Source organism: Prionailurus viverrinus, chromosome A2, assembly GCF_022837055.1.
Source record: "Prionailurus viverrinus isolate Anna chromosome A2, UM_Priviv_1.0, whole genome shotgun sequence".
Taxonomy (NCBI): Eukaryota; Metazoa; Chordata; class Mammalia; order Carnivora; family Felidae; genus Prionailurus; species Prionailurus viverrinus.
In genome coordinates this window covers 3980317-4001537 of record NC_062562.1, presented here as the reverse complement: position 1 = coordinate 4001537, position 21221 = coordinate 3980317, and the positions used below count along the sequence as shown (strand labels likewise).

Sequence of the window (21221 nt, the reverse complement as noted above, 5' to 3'; positions counted from 1 at the left end):
TCGCACAACCTTGTGACTACACCAAAAACCACTGAATTGTCTATGTAAAGGGGTGAATTGTATGGTATGTTGAGCTCATCTCGATAAAGCTGTTGAAAAAGCAATGGCCAAAGGGAAGAAAATAGAAGGTCGTTGAGACGGTAATAGACACAGGTGGACAGAGGTGAGGACACAGGAAAAGATACAGACAGGGATAGAGGGACACCCAGGGAAAGGGAGACCGAGGAAGAAGGAAGGAGAGACCGATCAAGACAGGAGATGGCATGAAAGAGAAAACCAGCGGCAGAGAGAGAGAAGAAACAAAACAATGGGGACACAGAGGCCCGCTTGGGACACACGGGCTTCTACGCACGGCCCCGAGGCCGCCGCTCGCGCCGGGGGACGCGCACCTGCCCGCCCAGCTCCCGCGCATGCGCCTCCGGGGCTGGGTTGGAGGCCCGCACCTGTTGGATGGATCCCAGCGTGTCCGTGTACTTCTCCTCCGTCTGCTGGATCTCCCGCAGGCAGCAACACCGCTTGTCATACTCTGTCATCTTGGGCTGAGAGTGGGGAGCACAGGTCGGTGTTGGGGGGCCCGGGGCTGCGCACCCCCCTCCCCCCCCCCCCCCATGAGGCCTCCCAGACGCCACGCTCCGCCCCACGCACCGGCATGGGCACCGGCTCCGCGGAGCGCATGAGGTCTTCGTAGATCTCATCACCCTCCGCCTCCTCGTTCTCCACACAGTCATACAGGTCCTCATCCTCTTCCACCGTGTCGCTGCGGGGTGTGGGGTCAGCTAGGGCCACCGGAGCCCCCAGGCCAGGGACCCCTCAGACTCCTCCCAGATCAAACTCGTGTCCCCTCAGGCCCCCCAGGGCAGGGTCATCTCCCCTCCAACCCCCCAGGACAGGGCCATGTCCCCTCCGACCCCCCAGGGCAGGGCCATGTCCCCTCAGACCCCCAGGGCAGAACCATATCCCCTCAGACCCCCCAGGACAGGGCCATGTCCCCTCAGAACCCCAGGTCAGGGCCATGTCCCCTCAGACCCCCCAGGGCAGGGCCATGTCCCCTCAGACCCCCCCCAGGGCAGGGCCACGTCCCCTCAGACCCCCAGGGCAGAACCATGTCCCCTCAGAGCCCTCCCAGATCAAACTCGTGCCCCTCAGACCCCCCAGGGCAGGGCCACATCCCCTCAGACCCCCCAGGGCAGGGCCACGTCCCCTCAGAACCCCAGGGCAGGACCATGTCCCCTCAGACCCCTCCCAGATCAAACTCGTGCCCCTCAGACCCCCCAGGGCAGGGCCACGTCCCCTCAGACCCCCAGGGCAGGGCCATGTCCCCTCAGAACCCCAGGGCAGGACCATGTCCCCTCAGACCCCTCCCAGATCAAATTCGTGTCCCCTCAGGCCCCCCAAGGCAGGGCCATGTCTCCTCTGACCCCTCCAGGGCAGGGCCATGTCCCCTCAGCCCCCCAGGGCAGGGCCATGTCCCCTCAGACCCCCCAGGGCAGGGCCATGTCCCCTCTGACCCCCCAGGGCAGGGCCACGTCCCCTCAGAACCCCAGGGCAGAACCATATCCCCTCAGACCCCTCCCAGATCAAACTCGTGCCCCTCAGACCCCCCAGGGCAGGGCCACGTCCCCTCAGACCTCCCAGGGCAGGGCCACGTCCCCTCAGAACCCCAGGGCAGGACCATGTCCCCTCAGACCCCTCCCAGATCAAACTCATGTCCCCTCAGGCCCCGCAAGGCAGGGCCATGTCACCTCCGACCCCCCCAGGGCAGGGCCATGTCCCCTCTGACCCCCCCAGGGCAGGGCCATGTCCCCTCCGACCCCTCCAGGGCAGGGCCATGTCCCCTCTGGCCCCCCAGGACAGGGTGGTGGTCCCAGACACTCACTCGATCTGGTCAGACAGGCCACTGTAGATGTCTTCATCACCCACGGTCTCCTCCTCAGTGGGGAAGGGCCTGACGGAGCCAGGATGGGTGAGCCAGAGGCCTGGGGGCCAGGGACGGGGACTTGCAGGAGGGGTAGGACTGGGTCAGCCCAAGGATGCCGGCTCAAATGGTTACTCACATGATCCCCTTATTCTGGGCAATCGGGGTCCAGGACAGAGCAGACAGGGTGTAGATGACCTGTGACAAGGGCCATGGGCCACTCAGTAAGCCCCTTGCCCACCCACGTGCCAGAACACAGGCTCAGGCTCCAACCCCCGAGGCTAGACGATCACAGTTAGACTCCATGCCCCTGGGAGCTAATTCAGGGTTTTCTCCCCCTTCCCACTCCTCTGGGCGAGCAGATCAGGGTTCCCTTAACTGAGCACCCACCACTCGATCCCCTAACTCCATGCAATCGTCAAAACCACTCAGAAAGGATAGGATGATATTATTCCTGTGTTACAAAGGAGGCACCTAGGGCTCAGAGAGGCATGGCCACAGATCTGAGGTCATACAACCAGTTAGCAAAGCAGGGACTAGAACCCAGTTGTGCATACCCCAAGCCAACCCCTTTGCATCTGGTGTATGGCCTGGCCTGACTTCTCTGTCCTTCCCCCCAACAGCACTTAGATTTCCCAGTGTAAATAAATATTCATGGAAACGAAGGGAAATCCAATCTTCCACCTCTCTGTGCCCAGCTCGCGGGACGTTCAGCACCAGCTTACCTTCCCAAAATCCTGGACATCAAAGAGGTCAAAGGCCTCGAAGAGTTCACTCCGCTTGAGGCCAAACTTCTCACAGCAGGTAGACAAGAAGGTACGTATGTTCTTAAGGCACAGGAACTGTGAGGAGAGACAGAAATGGGGGTGGAGGGAACATAACAGGACAGGGGAGACGCTGAACCCTAGGCAGTCTGACTTGGGAACGGGCATGGAAGGGGGAAAAGAAGGCACAGCCTCCCTCTCACACCCTCTTCTGATAAAGATAAGTGTACCTGAAGCTTGATCTACCCCTGAAATCTTTTTTTATTGAGGCCAAATTCACATAACATAAAGGTAACCATTAACTGATAACAAAATGTATTCCGTACCTACAGTGGAATATTACACAGCCAGAAAAAGGAGGGAAATTTTGATTTATGCTACAACATGGATGAATTTGGAAAACACTATGCTCAGTGAAATAAGCCAGACACAGAAGGATAAGCCAGAACAGTGATTATATGATTCCACTTACATGAGGTTCCCTCGAGTAGGCAAATTAATAGAGACAAAAAGCAGACGGTGGGAGCCAGGGTTGGAGGAGGGAATGGGGAGTTAATGTTTAATGGGGACAGAGTTTCTGTTGGGGAAGAGGAACAGTTTTGGGTACCGTGGTAATGCTTACACAGCACTGTGAATGGGTTTAATGCTACTGAATTGTACGCTTACAAATGGTTAAAATGATAAGTATTCTGTTATTTATATATTCTCCAGTTTATATAAATTTGTATTTATAGTTATCAAATATATTTGTATCACTCTATTTATGTATATAATATTGTGTATCTTTTACCATAATAAAAAACCTAACCATTAACCACTTTAATTTTTTGAAGTTTATTTATTTTTGGGGGGGGGGAGGGCAGGGGCAGAGAGAGAAGGGGAGAGAAAATCCCAAGCAGGCTCCACACTGTGAGCACAGAGCCCAAAGTGGGGCTCAAACTCACAAACCACGAGATCATGACCTGAGCCGAAGCTGGATGCTTAACCAACTGAGCCACCCAGGCGCCCCCCAACCATTAGCCATATTAAAATGTACACTTCGGTGACAGTTAGCATATTTGCAATGTCATGCAATGATCAATTCATCTAGTTCCAAGACACTTTTCTCAGCCCACAAAGAAACCCTGTACCCATTAAGCAGTCACCTGTCATTCTGCACTCTCTTCCTTCTCGCTGGGAACCAGTGTCTGTTTTCTGTCCCTACATATTCACCTATGTCCATAACTGATAAGTGGATAAACAAAAGGAGGCATATCCATACAATGGAATATTATAAAGCCATACAAAGTAGCAAAGTACTGATACATGCTACAAAATGGATAACCCTCAAAACTGTGATGCCCAGTGAAAGTGGCCAGGCACAAAAGGCCACATGTCGTATGGCCCCATTTATAGGAAACATCTCTGAAGGTTGCAATTTCACGAGTCAACACGTTCCTTTCCTGTTTAAATCAGTCTGGGTTGGGTTGTAGTGACTTGTAACCAGAATATATAAACTGATGTAGCAGTCAGACCTACAGGATGTCCCTCTGGGTTTGGGGAATTTGGTTCTATTGTTGCCTTATATCAACTCACCCAAATGCCCCAATGGGCTCTAAGGTCCCTAGATCCTACAGAGTCCGAACCAAATTTCTTGACCACAGTTTTATCTCACTGCCTTGCAGGAGCACCTACCATGTGCCCAATCCCAGCTCTCTCTCTATACATATATATTTAATATGTATATATAGTATTGTATACATTAAAGGTATACTATGTGATGATATGATATGCATATTCATAGTGAAATGATTGCTACAGTCCAGCAAATTAACATCGCATCTCCTCACACAGTCACCGTTGTGTGTGGCTCAGCACACCTGAAATCTACTCTCTTAGCATTTTTCCAGTGCTCGAGACAGTATTATTCAGGACGGCAGCTACATCATGCCCATACATTAGATCCCTAGACCGACTCATCCTACCTAACTGCGATTTTGGATGCTTGGACCACCGTCTCCCCATTTTTCTCATCCCCCCCACCCAGTGCCTACAAAGCTTCTACTCTCTGCTTCTATGAGTTTGACTTTCTCTCTCTCTCTCTCTTCCTCCTTTCACCCCTCCCTCTTCCCCTCTCTCATATTCTTTCTCTCTCTCTCTCTCTCTCTCTCGGAATTCTTGCAACAATCCTGCAAGTAATGTTATAGCCTCATTTTATAGAGAAGGACACTGAGGCACGGCCAGCCAGCCAGAAAGCAAACCCAGGCAGTGTCACTGCAAGCATTCTGCCAGAGCAACATAATTGCTGCATCCACAGTATACCCAACCCATTATCTATGTAACATGAACTTTAAATAAACCTTAACTGAAATAAATGTATTTAAGAAGAGAACCTTACACCCTACTATCAAAAAAAAAAAAAAAAAAAAAAAAAAAAACAACCCTAGGATCATTTGCTATGAAAAGAAGCCAGTGTAAAATCAATGTGATGTAAACAATGTTACTAAGTACCAGCTGGATATTCTGTTGCCTACCCAAGGCTTGTTCTCTCTCTGTTCAAAAGAGATTAGCAACAGTAAGAGATGCCTAAAAAACAGCAATTCAACATCCATTTGTGATAAAGAGAGAGAGAAAAGGGGAAAAAATGACTCTTGGTGAAGTAGGAATGGAAAGGAATTTCTGTAACCTGATAAAGAGAGCATCTTCAAAAAATCTTAAACCAGGGCGCCTGGGTGGCTCAGTTGGTTGAGCAACCGACTTTGGCTCAGGTCATGATCTTGCGGTCTGTGGGTTCCAGCCCCCTGTCGGGCTCTGTGCTGACAGCTCAGAGCCTGGAACCTGCTTTGGATTCTGTGTCTCCCTCTCTCTCTGCCCCTCCCCCGCTCATGGTCTGTCTCTCTCTGTCTCAAAAATAAATAAAAACATTAAAAAAAATTTTTTTTTTAATCTTAAACCTCTGTTTTAAATAAAAAGCAAAACATTGTATTTAATGGTGGAAATGTTGAAAAGATTTCCTGGCATTTGAAATCAAAACTAATCAGGGCTGTTCCCATTACCATTTCTAGGCAACACTGCGTTGAAGATCTTAGCCTGCACTACAAGACAAAGCTAAAGAAAAAAAGGAAGGAAGCCAGGGAGGGAGGAAGGGAAGGAAGGAAGGAAGGAAGGAAGGAAGGAAGGAAGGAAGGAAGGAGGGGAGGAGGGAGGAAGGGAAGGATGGGAGGAAGGAAGGAAGGAGGGAGGAAGGGAAGGATGGGAGGAAGGAAGGAAGGAGGGAGGAAGGGAAGGATGGGAGGAAGGAAGGAAGGAAGGAAGGGGGGAGGGAAGGAGGGAGGAAGGGAAGGATGGGAGGAAGGAAGGAAGGAAGGGGGGAGGGAAGGAGGGAGGAAGGAAGGGGGGAGGGAGGAAGGGAAGGATGGGAGGAAGGAAGGAAGGAGGGAGGAAGGGAAGGATGGGAGGAAGGAAGGAAGGAGGGAGGAAGGGAAGGATGGGAAGAAGGAAGGAAGGAAGGAAGGGGGGAGGGAAGGAGGGAAGGAAGGAATGAGAGAGAAAGGGCATTCTGCTGAAGGTGCACCAATACAGAAAGCCCAAAAGAATACAGATAAATAACCAGAATCAATACAGTAACTTAACAATGCTAGTGAATACACAATCAACACACAAAGTTTACTGTGTGATGGTACATTAGCAAAAATTAATCATAAAATGTTATTTTTTTAAGAAAACATTCACAAAATTCTAGAATAAGCAAAACTAATCTACGGTGATAGAAATCAGATCAGTGGTTGCTTCTGGGGTGGGGAGGGTGGCGGAGATTGACTCAGAAAGGCCACAAGGGATGGAAATGCTCAGTGTCCTGATAAGGGTGTGGGTTGCACAAGTGTATACATTTGCTAGAACTGATTGAATGGTAAACTTGAAGAACTGAGCATTTCACTGCGTGAAAATGGCACTTCGATTTTAAAAGGATACCATTTACCGTAGCCTAAAAATTGTAAAACAAACATACAAAAAAGCTAGTGATGAGTAACAAATCTAACAAAAAGAAGTGAAAAACTCTTTTATGAAGAAAATTAAAATTGTATTGAAAAATATGAAGGAAGATCTGTACAAGTAGAGTGAAATATATACTAATTCTTGTCCAGAGAGACTCAACATTTAAAATTGTTCAGCCTTCTCAAAAATTGAGCCATAGACCCAATGCAGTGTCAGTTAAAATCTCAAACTGCTTTTTCATGGAGCTTGGTGCAGGAATCCTAAAATGCATATGGAAAAGCACAGTCACAAATAGCCAAGACAAGTCAAGCCGAGGGGAGAAGTAAACTGCGACTACTCACATCAAGACTCAGCATACAGCTACAGTAATTAAGACAATGTAACAACAGCAGTCAGCCTCCAAGATGGCCCCCAAATGGCCCACAGATCCCAGGACTTGTGTCATTTTTGTAACTGCCTCTCTCACGATTAGCCCTGTGTGACTAACAAAGTATGCTGGAAGTAACAATACGTGACTTTTCAAGGCTGGGTAACAAAAGGCATTACAGCTCCCACTTTGGCCTCTTGGATCACGGACCGGCCGCCATGTTGAGACCACTCAGTCAGCCCTATGGAGGGGTCCCAGGGGAGAGGAACTTGGAGGTTCCGTGTGGCTGAATCACCTAGGAAGCAGACCCTGCAGCCACAGTTGAGCCTTCAGATGACTGCAGCCTCATGAGAAACCCACACACGTGCCTCGGTGAAACAGCACTGCCTGTGTGAGGCAGTCCCTGCTTCCTGGAGCCCCCAGCCCTTCCAGGGAGGCACCCTGGATTGAGAAAGTAGCCTCTTCCAAAGCTGGGATGAAGAGTTTGGCACGCATAGGTTTGTTCGATCCTCCCGACAATGTTGCTACTGAGGTCTAGGAGGCACGCTCTAACCCCATCTGTCCTTCCGGTTGTTCGAGCCCAAAATGTTGGGGTCACCTTGGCTTCTCTGTTTCTCTCTCATCCACTTCCAATCCATCAGCAAATCCTGTTGGTTCCGCCTTCCAAATACAGCCAGAATCCCGCTCCTTCTCTGCACCTGCCTGGCCCAAACCACCATTATCCATTATCATTCACCTGCTTTATTGCAATGGCCTCCTTATTGTATCCTTGCTTCTGCCCTTGACCCATATCATTTATTTTCAAATATTGTCACAATCTTCCCAAGACTCCCACCCTACCCAGATGCCAACCACAAGGCCCCCACGACTCTGCCCATCCCTCCCCACCTTCCCCTCCTCCCTCCCTCCTCCTCACTCTCTCTGCTCCAGCCATACAGGCCTCCTTGCTGTCCCTCCAACATGCCATGCACAGTAGTGCCCCAGGACCTTTGCACAGGCTGTTCCCTCTGATCAGAATGTCCTACTCCAGTTAACACAGTGCCTCCCTTCCCTGTCTCTTTCAGGCCTTTGATGAAATGTCACTTCTCATGAGACCTTCCCAGTCACTCTACTTAAAACTGCACCCCCCCCCCCCCCACACCCACCACACTAGCACTCTCCATCTTCTCCTCTGCCTGTTTTTTTTCTGGGGCACGGTGTATTTCTCTTATTTATTTTGTTATTGTCAGTCTGTCCCCTTCACACACTAGAACATCCACTAGGAGAGGATTCTCAGTATAGTTTGTTCACTGCTGTGGCCTCAACACCTAGTACAATGCCTGGTATCCAGGAGATGCTCAACAAAAGTTGGGGAATGCGTGAATCCATATTTATAGATGGGACACCTGAGCCTCAGTGAGGATGTATCACTTGCCTGAGGCCACACAGGAAGGAATGAAAAGCCAGATACAAGTTCTCGGAGCCCAGAGGCCATGCCCCTAACCACTGTACCACTGCACCTCTTGAACCACACCAGGCTGCCTCCTGATGCCACGAAAGAGGTTCGGCACATGACAGGAACCACATGTAACACTCTCTGCCCAGCAGCCTTGCACGGCGGTAGGCTGACTCCAGACAGGGCTCTCAAGTCACCAGGGGCAACAGAGCACTTGGCCTCATCTGGCCAGAGGGAGGAAGTTCCCTCCTGACCTCAGGGAGATCAGCTGAGCCTTGAGACTTCTTCCCCCCAGTCATGTGACATCTCAAGGGGCGAAAGGGGCTATGACTCATCGGCCCTCCTGGATGGGGTAGGCCCAGCTGAAAAACGGGGGGCTCCCTCAGACAGCAGGAATGACTGAGGTTAGACCACCACAAGGACTTTTCGGTAACCCAAAGCGTGGGAGAAGGTGGCAAAGGACAGGAGGCCTTTTAACCAAAGGTAGGAGGGGCGTGTGAATACATTTCCCTCCCCGTTGGTGAGGCAAACCCCTCAGCCCCCCTCCCCCTTCCACCAGAATATCGGAGAGCTGGGCTGGCATCTTGCCCATATGCAAATCAGCACCCAGACACTTCCCCTTTGCCTGCGGGCCCCTCACCACCCCGTGCCCAAGACAAAGAAAGAGCCACAGAGTTTGGTTAGCTGCCACCCTCCTCCAGGGAACCAGTGTGCAGGGACGGAGGCCCCATTTGGTGGCTGGGGGCAGGGAGCAGGAGAGGGACCCACAGCCTGAGCACAAATGCCGCAATCCGCTCCCCCACCCCCAGCCCAGCCCAGGGAGCCACCGGAAACAGGAAATGCCTGTTACCAGGGCTTGCTCAGGGAGACAGAGGAGGGGGGGGGGGGGGGGTCCTCCATGTTCAGCCCTGAAGCCCCTTAATCTTGGGACTGCAAGACTTCATCTTGCAGACCAGAGAGGCTAGGCATGCTGTGCACTCTTTTTGAAGCCTGGAAGCAGGGGTGCAGAGCATCACCTCCTCATCCTGGCCTTCAAAGCCTACCCCCCACGCCAGCCTGTCTCTCTTCTCTCTCCTCCCCTCTCACCCCAGCACACACTCAGCTTCTCAGTGCCTGTCAAGGGGGTCAGAGAGACATGGTTCGACTCCCAGCCTGGCGGCCGCCCGCTGAAGAAACTTGGGTGGGCCACTGCACCAACTTGGGGGGGTCCTCATCTTCACTCTGGGCATGAAAATACCAACTGAATCTCCACTCCAGCACCTGGCCCAACAGCCAGGCTCATTCATTCATTCATCCATTCAGCAAGCATGTACTGAGTGCCTACTGTGTGCCAAGGCCTGGGACCCGGTGGTGGCCAACACAGACCGAACCCCATCTCTACAGAGCTCACAGTCTAGTGGGGAGACAGACACTGAACAGACAGCGACATGACACCGTTAACAGCGGTGGTGAGTGAGCACGGGAACCAGCACAGGGAGCCACGGGAGGGATCTGGTGAAATGGCAGAGGTGTCTGATAAAGCCAAGGACCGAGGGGTGGCGAAGAGGGAGGAGCAGCGCTCCAGGCGACCCTCACAACCCGGGGGCTGGGATGTCAAACGGTACCACCAAGTTGGAAGGATGGCTTGGCAGTTTCTTAAAAGGTTAGACATTGCACCTACTAGGCGATGCATTCTCCCCACCCCCCACCCCCGGCGTCTACACAGAGAAATGAAAGCAAACGTTCACAGCAACCATACCAGTGGTAGCCAAAACATGGCCCCCCAAAGTGTCCATCGACGGGAGAAAGGATTAGCAAATGGGGGGGGGGGCGTCTGTGTGCTGGAATACTACTCAGGAATAAGGCAGGAAGGACTGATGCACACAGCACTATGATAAATCACAAAAGAAGGTGCCGAGTGAAAGAAGCAGACTACCCCCCCTTCCCCCCCCCCCCCCCCCTCGCCCCAGGTGGCTCAGCCAGTGAACTCTCAGACTCTTGATTTCTGCTCAGGTCGGGATCTCACGGTTTGTTCGAGCCCCACGTCGGGCTCCACACTAACAGCACGGAACGTGCTTGGGATCCTCTCTCTCCCTCTCCCTGCCCCTTGCCTGCTCATGCTCTCTCTCTCTCCCTCTAAATAAATATATAAACTGCATTTAATTTATAGAATTTATAAAATATATAAAATAATATATAAATATATTTAAAAAAAAAGAAGTAAACCAAAAGGGTACATAACATATGATCAGATGATGTCACATGAGAGAACACTCTAATTTTGCAACAACCCCTTCATTGATTCAACAAATATTTATTGGGCATCACCTAGGCCCCAGGTACTGATTCCAGTGCTGGGGATACAGCTGTGAACAAAAGGGACACACACCCCTGCCCGTGCGAGGCTGACGCTCTGGTAGAAGGAAACACACACAACCAGAGTGTTACACGAATACATATGTGGAGGGGGGGGAGGTATTAAGGAAGAAAACTAAGTGGGATTAAAGGGATGGAAAATGCCGGGAGGGGGTGCAGTTTTAAATAAGGAGGTCTGGGAGGCTTCGCTGAGAATGTGATGTCGGTGCAAAGCCTTGAAGGATGGAATGATCCAGGTGGGTGCCTGCCTGCAGAGGGACAAGCCAGGACGAAAGCCCTGAGGCAGGATGCTGCCTGGTGCATAGGAAGAAGAGGTCAGAGGCCACTATGGCTGGAGCAGAATGAGAAAGGGGGAGTGGGAGGGAGTGAACAAAGGGCAGTATCAGGTGCTGATCTGCCAAAACTGGAGAGCAAAACTGTGCCATCAAAATGGGGCAGGTGCTTGTCCCCCAAGCACCCCACCCTTTGGCCATATCTCAGAGTCCTTGAGAGGGAAGCACAAATGATTGATGCCTTTCCCCCAATTCCCCCAGTCCCATGCCCCAACACAGAGCACGCTGAAGGGCACAGCCACACATCTCTTGGGGTGCTGGATGCTGTCCTCAGGTGGGGATCATTCCGAGCCCCCAGGACCAACCCCAGGTGGATTTCTGGCAACACACTATCCGCTGAGTAGCCATGAAGGTGCTGTGGTGTTCCACCAGGCCTGGAGGTGACTTGGAGGAAGCCGGGGACATAATGACGGCAGGAAGATCTCTGATGGGTTGTCTAGAGGAAGGCTGATGAGCTGTGTGCTGGTGGAGAATCCTAAGAAAGGAGATCTGGGTTTGATCTACGATTGAGCTGAACTCCAAAACCACCAGAGCCATTAGAGCTAAAAAGGACCCTGCCTTGCAAATTAAAACCGCTGCTTTTCGCCTGTTCTCAGGCAAATAGCAGTAGCAGCTGCTCCCGTTGAGATAATACACTGAGCTCAAAGAGGCAGTCACTATGAGGACCGTTGGCCTGCTTGCTCTCAGAGCCATTCCCTGCCTGCCATTTGCTCTACTCTGTAGCAAAGGGAACTACATTTCCCAGGCTCCTTTGCACCCTGGCTTCCAGGTAGGCTTAGCCAATGGGATGCCCAGGCAGGAAATCAGAGGGCGGGAGAAAGAGAAACCAGGGTATTTCTCCCTCTCTTGCTGTGCCTCTTCACGGCAACAAATATGTCTCCTTCCTGGTCTCAGCTCCCTGATGATAATAGCTCTTGAGCAACGTCCTGGATCCCCTGCATGGTTCTGGCCTCTGGATCCTAGTCACGTCACCTCTTCTACTGTTTCTCTAGCCTAGTGGCCACTCTCTGGGTTGCCTCAGTATTCCCCATCTGTCTGCTCAGCTCCCCCATCATCCATGAGCCATTCCCTGAATTAAATCCTCTCTGAAAGATCTAAGATGATTTCTGCTTTCCTGGCTAAACCCTGACTGAGAAAACCAGAAATGTGAAGCCAAGACTATCTTCTAAGGTTCATATGTCCCTTCAAAGAGGCAATATTCATAGAGTGCTTATGGTGGTCACAGGTTTGGGGTTTCAAATCCCAACATAGCTACTTGTTAACTTGGGCAACTCACTTAAACTTTCCATGTTTCCATGTCCTCATCTGTGAGACTAGGGTTAATAATCAGTAACAGATTGTGCTTTCCCAAGATGGCCACAAACATATCACCCATGCAGCAAGCTCTTCTGCAGTGTGATTTGTCACACCACCCTCAGGGGGTGGAGTCTGATTCCCCGGCCCTGGAATCCAGGCAGGTTTTGGTGACTGCAGCAAAGCGACACTACGTGGTCTCCAAGTAGGTCAGCGGCTTCCACCTTGTGAAACACTTGGTCTCTCCGCACTCCTTCTCAAAACCCAGTCACCATGTTGTGAGGGAGCCCAAGCCACACAGAGAGCCCGCATGCCAGTGCTCCAGGCACCAGCCCCAGCTGAGCTCAGCCTTGAGTCACCCCAGCCCAGACTGTGAGTGAAGGGTACTCCAGCTGATTCCAGCCCTCAGACATTCAAGGCTTCTCATCGTGGGGCTGACAAACCATCATCTCCACACTCCATTTGAATTCCTGACTCACAGAATCTGTGGGAATTCTAAAATAGTTGTCCTACGACATCAAGTTTGGGGTGCTCCGATTCACAGAAGAGGTAACCTGAACGTAATGGCACCTACTCCATGGATTTGCTGTGAAAACCAAAGGAGGCAATAAGTTTTACGTACTTTGGACAACACTTGCACATAGTAAGGGCTCCATGCATCGGACCTGTTTCTATTGTTATTTATTATACTTTCCAACACTATTCCCGTCCACTTCAGTAAAACTGTTCTTTTCCAAGTACCAACACCTCACTGTACTCAGGTGGGGATCATTCTGAGTACACTTTCCTCTTTTGGCCTCTGGATACTACATCCTTCTGGCTTTCCTCCCTCCTGAGTCACTGGCTCTCTTCTGACTCCTTGGCTGCTTCTTCCTCCTCTCCCTGACCTCTTCATGCTGCTGCACCCTGGGACTCAGACCCCTTTCCTTCTCTCTCTCTCTCTCTCCCCCTCCTCCCTCTCCAGATGATCTCATCCACCCGAATGAGTTTGTTTACCAATCACAATAGGTTCTGCTTGAGGCATGTGACGACTTTACAACCATTATGCTCACTTAATTCTTGTGACAGACCTATAAGGCATGGGCTATCGTGACCCCCATTTGAAAAGTGGGGAGACTGAGTCACGGAAAGTTTCAGTAGGTCATCCAAGATCCCACAGTCAGGACTGGAACTCAGACCCCCATGCAGCTAGAGTCCTTGCCCCTCAAACTGGGTTTCTCAGCCTCAGCATGATTGATATTTCAGTGTCTGTCCTGGGATTATAGGACAGTTAGGATATCAGCAGCACCCTTGTTCTTTACCCACTAGATGCCAGGAGCACACAACTCCCTCCAGTAGTGACAACCAAAAATATCTTCAGGCATTGCCAAATGTCCCCTGGGAGGACAGAGCTACTCCCCACCGCACTAACCATTAGGCTATGCCGCCTTCCTTCTCCATGGTAACTCAGACCCATCAGAACTCCTCAGAACCTGGCTCTCCCCAGCCTTCCAATCTTAGCAGACAATGTCCCCATTTGGGCAGGTTCCTAAGTTATAAGCTTAGACAATATCTTACCTCCTTTCGTTCACTTCTACCCCTCCCCCATCTGGACCATCAGAAACTCTGATTGGCACAACCACCAAAATGGGAGCCCATCCATTAGTCCCAAGTCCTAGTCCATGGCACCATCACATCCCTGTGGGACACCTCCATCGACTCCCTCTGCCCATGTCCCCTCACTTCCATTTCTATCACCCTTACAGCCTGGTTCCCCACAGAGCAGCTAGTAAGACCCCGTCAACCTACCAGTCTGCTTAAACCCTCCAAGGACTTCCCATCACGTTTAATTTTGCACACGTACCCACAGCCAGGCGAGTGAAGTGCCTTCCTCCCCAATCTTATTCCCAGCTCTCTCCCTTCATCGTTCACCTTCCTTCAGACCCTCCTCGCGACAGGGCCTTTGCACAGCATTTCCCCCCCCTCCCCCCATTCTTCCCAGAACTAGCTCCTTATCCTACAGCTTTCAGCTTGTCTTGACCACCCTCCAGAAGCATGACCCTTTCCTCTTCTCCAACTTGACCCCTGGCCTATTTTGTCTGCAGCACTTACTGTCATATTTTGTTGATTTTCTTGTTTACTGTCTATAGTGGGTTGAATGGTGGCCCTCCCCAAAAGATGTGACATCAGATGCGTAGAACCTATGAATGTGACATTATCCAGGAAAAAAATAATAATAAAAGGACTTTGCAAAATGTAGTTAAGGATCTTGAGATCATGAGATCATCCTGGATTACTGGGGAGGGGGGCACTAAATCCTCCAACAAGTGTCCATACACAAGACACACAGAGGAGACCCACAGATACACAGATGCAGGGGAGACAACCTTGTGAAGACAGAGTGACACAGCCAGGAGCCAAGCAACGCCTGGAGCCACCAGAAGCTGGAAGAGGCAAGGAACTGTTTGCCCCCAAGAGGCTCCAGAAGGAGCTTGACCCTGCCCACACCTTGATTTCAGACCTCTAATCTCCAGAACCATGAGACAATATTTTTCTGTTATTTTAACCCACCCAGTTTGTGATCCTTTATTAGGGCAGCCACAGGAAACAAGTACACTACCCTTCTCCCCCACAAGGCCATGAACTCCGGAGAGCAGTGAGTGTGTCTGTTGTGTCCTGTCCCATAAGCCCTGCGCTCAGCACAGCGCCTGTGGCTGATACTAAAATAAATGATTATTCTAACTCAAAGAAGCTCACAATCTCTTCTTTACTGTCCTCAGACAGTAATTGTTCATGCACCTCTCTTTGGACCCTCCCCAAGACAGGAAGCTCACTCCCTCCAAAACAGAGTTTCTGTTTTGGACACTTTGACATTGCACATTGTCTGCAGACACTTTGTTGTCACAACTGCAGGGGAGAGGGTGCTACATGGGGTGGGTGGAGGTCAGGGATGCCTCCAAACATCCTGCAATGCACAAGGCAGCCCTCAGGACACAGAAAGATGCAGCTTCCAATGTCAACGGTGAAGATCTGTGCTGAAGTTAGTGCTTGAAGCCAATATAAACGTGGGGGGCCTCCTGACATCTACTCCCCACTTCCTCTGCCAGCGGACCCTCGGTGTCCCCTGTGGAACCATGCCCCCTCCTCCTAATCTTGCTCCTTTGGGTGGGGACCCCTCCTCCCCAGCTGCTGGAATGGGTGTGTGACTTCAACCCAGCCAATCAGAACACTGTATTCTACCAACTGCAACAATTGGTTTGGAACAGACACGTGACACACACACCCCCGCCCCCGCAAAGAAATCACGTCCAATGGAGCATAGACTGGGCTTCAGTGGCCATTTTCCACTGCACACAGAACTGCAGGCAATGCGCTTGGAGCAGCTGGGCATCCTTGCCCACCACGATGAAGAATGGCCGAGAATGCAGGAAAACACTCAAAAGACAGCAGAGCCAAGAGATGGGGGCGGGGAGGGGTTCCTGAGACTGTCAGAGCCTCTGGATCCAGCTGGACCTGAAGACGTTTTCTCCCAAGCTTTTCACTTATGGGAGCTAATGAATCCGATGTTTTACTAAGCCAGTTTCAGTGGGGTTTTCTGTCACAAGGTCTAAAACTCTTGGTTAAAATTTCTGCAGACTGAGCTCAGAATTTCCTCAAATTTCAAACTTCTCTGACTGAACATCCCTTATTTCTTCTCCAGGGGACCTGACCCCCAAGTTCCTCCTAAAGTCCAGGTCTCAGAACACCATCCCTGCTATCAAAGGTCGACAGTTCATCTCTGCATTGTGGTGAGGTCTTTAGGAGCTCAGCTATGCCCACCCAACACAGCCTCAGGTTCTGCCCACTTCCTGGCCATTAGTGTTAACAAGGGAGACAAACAGAACTTATTTTGGCTCCTCAAATATGCCCCAACCTCCCACACTCAATCAGCATGTCTCCTCTTCCAGGAGGCTTACCCTGATTGCTTCTGGGGGTTTCCTCCTCTCTGCACCCACAATGCCCTGGGCTCCACCCACCCATCATGGACTGTGCTCCGCTCCTTTGTAACTGCCCATTTCCTGGTCTACTTCAAAGAGCTGCATGAGGGTCTGTGTCTCGTTCATCATGGAATTCTCTATCATCCTGCACATGGCCTAATAAAAGGAAATGTCTATGACGTGGGTGGTGTCATCATTATTATTACTAGCATCATCATCATTTTTCCCATTTTATAGATGAGAAAACCAAAGGCAGAAGAGGCCTTGACACTTGCCCAAAGTCACATAACTAGGAACTAGTAGAAGCTGGACTGATCCCAAGCAATCCATACTTAACCACTGCTAAACCACTACCACTAACCAATAATAAGTAAGCACTCAACAAATGCCCATTATATCAGGGATCAATTGGAAAACTCTGTAAAGAGACAGATAGTAAATTTTTTTTTGGCTTCGTGTCTTTGTCATGACTAGTCATATCATGAAATCAGCCCCAGACAAAACGTCCATAGATGTGTGATTTGTTGTGTCAATTAAATTTTGTTTCTGAAATGAGGCAGCCACCTGATAAGTGATAGTTTGTTGTTCCTGTATTAAAGGGACAATGAATAGATGGATGAAGTGAATAGTCAGTAAATATTTACTGAGCACCTACTACGTGCCAGGTGCTGTTCTAGGCACAGGGACACAGCTGTGAACCAAACAGACAAAAAGCCTTTCCCTGACATCCAGTGGGGGGAAGTGGATAATAAACAAACAAGTAAAATCTATGTAAGTCAGAGGGCGGTAAGTGCTATGGAAAAAAATAAAACAAGAGAAAAAACAGACGTGCAAAGGCCCTGAGACTGGATGGGGCTTGGTGGGTTCTGGGAACAGCAAGGAGGCTCTTGTGGCTGGAATAGAGTGAGGAAAGAAAGTCCTGAAGGGTGACATTTCCCAGTACTAGACCCAGAAGGAGGTCAGTACACAGAATAACACGTTAGAAGAGAAGGCACAATACCAAATGTTGACGCTCCCAGACTTCCAGCCCCATCAGCCGTAGTAGATATTTTCAGAGAAGATCTTCTGGTCAACCCAACCCAACCTACTTTGCTGCAATTTTCTCCCACCCAGGCTTCCCCATCCCTAGCTGGATCCCTCCCCTGTGGCTTTGGTTCAGGCCCTCCTTATTCCTTTTCCCACCATGGACTCCTCCAAGCCAACCCCTCCAGACCTGCATCTCTGAAGGCAGCGAGGCATCACTCCGGGGTTCTACGACATTGACTTTTCTATGTCCACCCAACCCATTTCCTATCCTCCCTGGCTCCCAGCCAGACCATTTTCAGCCTCTCTTGCAGTTGGAGGGGGCCATGTGATGGAGTTCTGGCCAATGGAACAAGAATGGAGACGACAGCACCACTTCTGGGCCTGGCCCATGACAGCCTCTCATGGGTTCCCTCCTCACACTCCTCTCCCCTACCTTCTGGGATAGAGATGGCTCCAAGGGCTTTAGGGAGAGAAGGGCCATGGGATGGGGAGAGCCCAGGTGCTACAGGGACTTTGTAAAGAAGTGCCACCCTCTTAAGCTCCCAGTTGACCCAAACTGGATTGTGATGTGAGCAAGAAGTAAACTGTTATTGCCACCCAAGTGAATAGTTTGTTACAGCTGACTTACACCACATCGTACAGCCAACTCAGACTGACTGAAATCAAATTAACCAAAAGAGTGCCTCCACCATTTTAGCATTTGCTAAATTCAGCACATCAATCACATTAAAAAGGAATTTAACTTAACCCATCACATTTAAGGCTCACCCAAGCCTTAAAGGTGCTATTCACATCCCACTTTATAGATAAGACAACCAGGGCTCAGACAGGTTAAGCAACATTTTTTTTTTCCTTCAAGATCACAAAGGTAGTAAGTACCTGACTTGAAATTCAAGCCAGCCTAATATGTAAAGAGTTTCTAAAAATCAATAAGAAAAAAAGGCAAACGGTCCCAGAAAGGGGAAAAAAAAAATAATGGGCAAATGAAATGAACAGATATTACTTTGCCGAGAGAAAATAGAAATAGCTCTTAGACAAAGGAAGAGGTTCAACCTCACTCAGAATAAGAGAAATGTAAATTGATCTATAGTGAGCTTTATCACCCATTAAGTTGGCAAAGCTCCAAAAGCTTGACGAGAGAACTGTCTGTGGCAAGATGAAGGACAGTAAGCACTCTTATGCTTTGCTAGAGGTAATGTAATTAGAACAGTCCACAGGGGACCAATCCCACGTGGAGAACAACTTGGCCACATCTGCCAGAAACACCAAGGCTCACACACTTTGGGCCAGCAAGTCCTTCTGAGAACGCCTGCCATGAATACACTTGCTCATGTGTATGGCAGGAATAGTAAGATTTCTATGTAGCCAGGGACTTTTCTACGTTCTTTAGAGTAATCCATTGCCTGTCACAACGATGCTTAAAGATAGGGATTTATTATCCCCATTTTGCAGATGAGGAAACTGAGGCACAGACAGGTTAGGTAACATGCCCAAGGTCACAGGGTGGAGTCAGCAAAAAGTGATTCGTGGACAAGGTTAATGGCTGCAGTAAATGTATCACAACAAAAGCCTGGTTGGTACCACCCAAGTGTCCGCTGAGAGAAAGGATGATACAATAAATGATCACCCAGCTGAGCGGTGGGACAGAGGCATTTTAGGGTGACTGCGGACAGCGAGAACCCCAGGACCGGGCTGCCCACGGTTCCAGTCCCCAAGGCTGCCGCTTCCAAGCTGGGTGCCCTGAAGCAGGTTACTCAACATCTCCGTGCCTCCATCACTCATGTGAAAAATGAGGATAATTACACCTAACAGAGGTGTTGTGAGAATTAAACAAATGTAAAAAGTGCTTAGAACAGGGATCTGCAAACTGTTTCTACAAAGTTCTGTATAGGAAATATTTCCAGCTCCACAGGGAGGACAGTCTCTGGGGCGACTGCTCAACTCTGTAGCTGCAGCTGGGAAGCAGCCATAGACGATATATGCAATGCATCAGTGGGGATGGCTGGGTGCCAGTAAAACCTTATTTATAAAAACATGCTGTGGTCCAGATTCCGCTGTTGGACTGTAGTTTGCTGGCCCCTGGTTTGGACTCATGCTTGGCACATAGTTAGCTCAGCAGAAGTAATTTGTTTAACAAATGGATTATCCGGCATATCATACATTTTTTTTTTTTTTTTGAATGAGGACACTCTCTCTATATTGATTTGGAAAGATTCCCAAGACGATTATCAAAGCGAGGAGAGCAAGATATAAAGGAACCATGTTTCAAGTTAAGGGAGTAGGGTAGGAAATAAGAACCTACATTTCTAGTTGCCTATGTTTGCAATAAATTCTGGAAGGATATACAGTCAACTTAGAAAAAAGTTACTTATGAGGAAAGGAAGGCGCTGGGTATCTGAGGGACAGGACTAGAAGTTAAACTTTTCCCTGTGCACCTTTTTATGTGTTTTAATATTCGAACCATATGAATGTATTATTTAACCAAATATTTTAAAGCCTTTTGCAGGCTCTCTGTCCCCTAGCATAGGATTTCTCAACCTTGGTACTATTTTCAATTGTTTTTTAATTTGAGAGAGAGAGAGAGAGAGAGAGAGAGAGAGAGAGAGAGAGAGAGAGAATGAGCAGAAGAGGGGCAGAGGGGGAGAGAGAAAAAGAGAGAAAGAGAGAATCTCAAGCAGGCTCCACACTGAGTGGACGCGGGGCTCGATCCCACAACCCTGGAATCATGACCTGAGCCGAAATCAAAAGTCGGATGCTCAACCGACTGAGCCACCCAGGCGCCCCTCAACCTCAGCACTATTGATGTTTGGGGAGATCATTCTCTGCTGTGTCGGATACTGAGCGGCATCCCTGATACCTACCCACTACATTTCAGTAGCATCTCCCAGATATGATGGGCCAAAAACGTGTCCAGACATTGCCAAATGCCCCGGGGGCGCAAAATCACCCCAGCTGAGAAATACTACCCCAACCCAAATTCCTGCTTGGCATTATGCTACCCACCCTCCGGCTACCTCCCGTCCTTCCTAAACAGACAGTTTATCAGGCGTTTTCAGGTGTCACAGACCGTGCTAAGCAGTGCTGAAATAGTACAACCATCCTCCCAAATAAAGGTGCCATTTGTACCCATGTTTCACAGATGGGGAAACTGAGGCTCAGAGAGGTGAAGCCAGGAAGTGGTGCGTCAGAATTTGAACTCTGGCCCCTCAGAGCCACCTCCCTCGAGCTGAGGCCCTGTTCTAACTCTCCTGCCCTCTCCACTGCCTTGCCAGTAACCGGGGCATTCACAGGCTGGGGACCTTGACATCATCCAGGGCCCAGCGCCTGTCCCTGCCAGGTCTAATCAGCTCCCACGCCCTGGCGGGTCTTTCCCACAATGACTGTCACATTCATCCCTCCCTCCCCAGTCCCTTGGCCTTAAACTTTCATCTCTGCCACTCAGACTCCCAGAGGAAGGAGCTGAGTTAGGCTGTCTGCGGCTCAGTGTGCCGTCTGTGAGGATATCAGATCTCAGAGGGACCATCCAGCCTCAGATCTCAGGTCTCAGAGGGACCATCCAGCTTAGAGACTCCCCCTGGTCCGACCTCAGTCACGAACCACTCCCACCAGACTCTGTGGGCACCCACAAGCTCTCACCTCAGGGCCTTTGCACTGGCCGCACCCCCTGCCAGGAGCACTGTGTCCCTGAATTCACAAGGCTCATTCCCTCACTTTCCCCAGGGCTCTGCTCAAATGTCACCTTACCAGCGAGGCTTCCGGGACCCCCTATTCAAAAGCGTGACCCGCACACTCCCACGCTCCCT

At 50.1% G+C, this 21221-nt stretch overlaps 1 protein-coding gene across 5 annotated transcripts in view; it reads right to left on the bottom strand.

Annotated features, from left to right (window-relative positions):
• Positions 1-21221, bottom strand: part of VAV1 (vav guanine nucleotide exchange factor 1) — a 47775-nt gene that overhangs the window by 23678 nt on the left and 2876 nt on the right. For 4 of the 5 annotated variants that reach the window (XM_047840182.1, XM_047840191.1, XM_047840208.1 and 1 more), the window contains exons 2-6: positions 2641-2757; positions 2055-2113; positions 1877-1945; positions 646-757; positions 444-539 (exon numbers count right to left, since the gene is read on the bottom strand). In XM_047840182.1, the coding sequence (XP_047696138.1) occupies positions 444-539; positions 646-757; positions 1877-1945; positions 2055-2113; positions 2641-2757 (453 nt within the window). Of the gene's footprint in view, positions 1-443; positions 540-645; positions 758-1876; positions 1946-2054; positions 2114-2640; positions 2758-7619; positions 7724-21221 lie in introns of all 5 variants that reach the window. The other variant, XM_047840217.1, reaches the window with a different exon arrangement.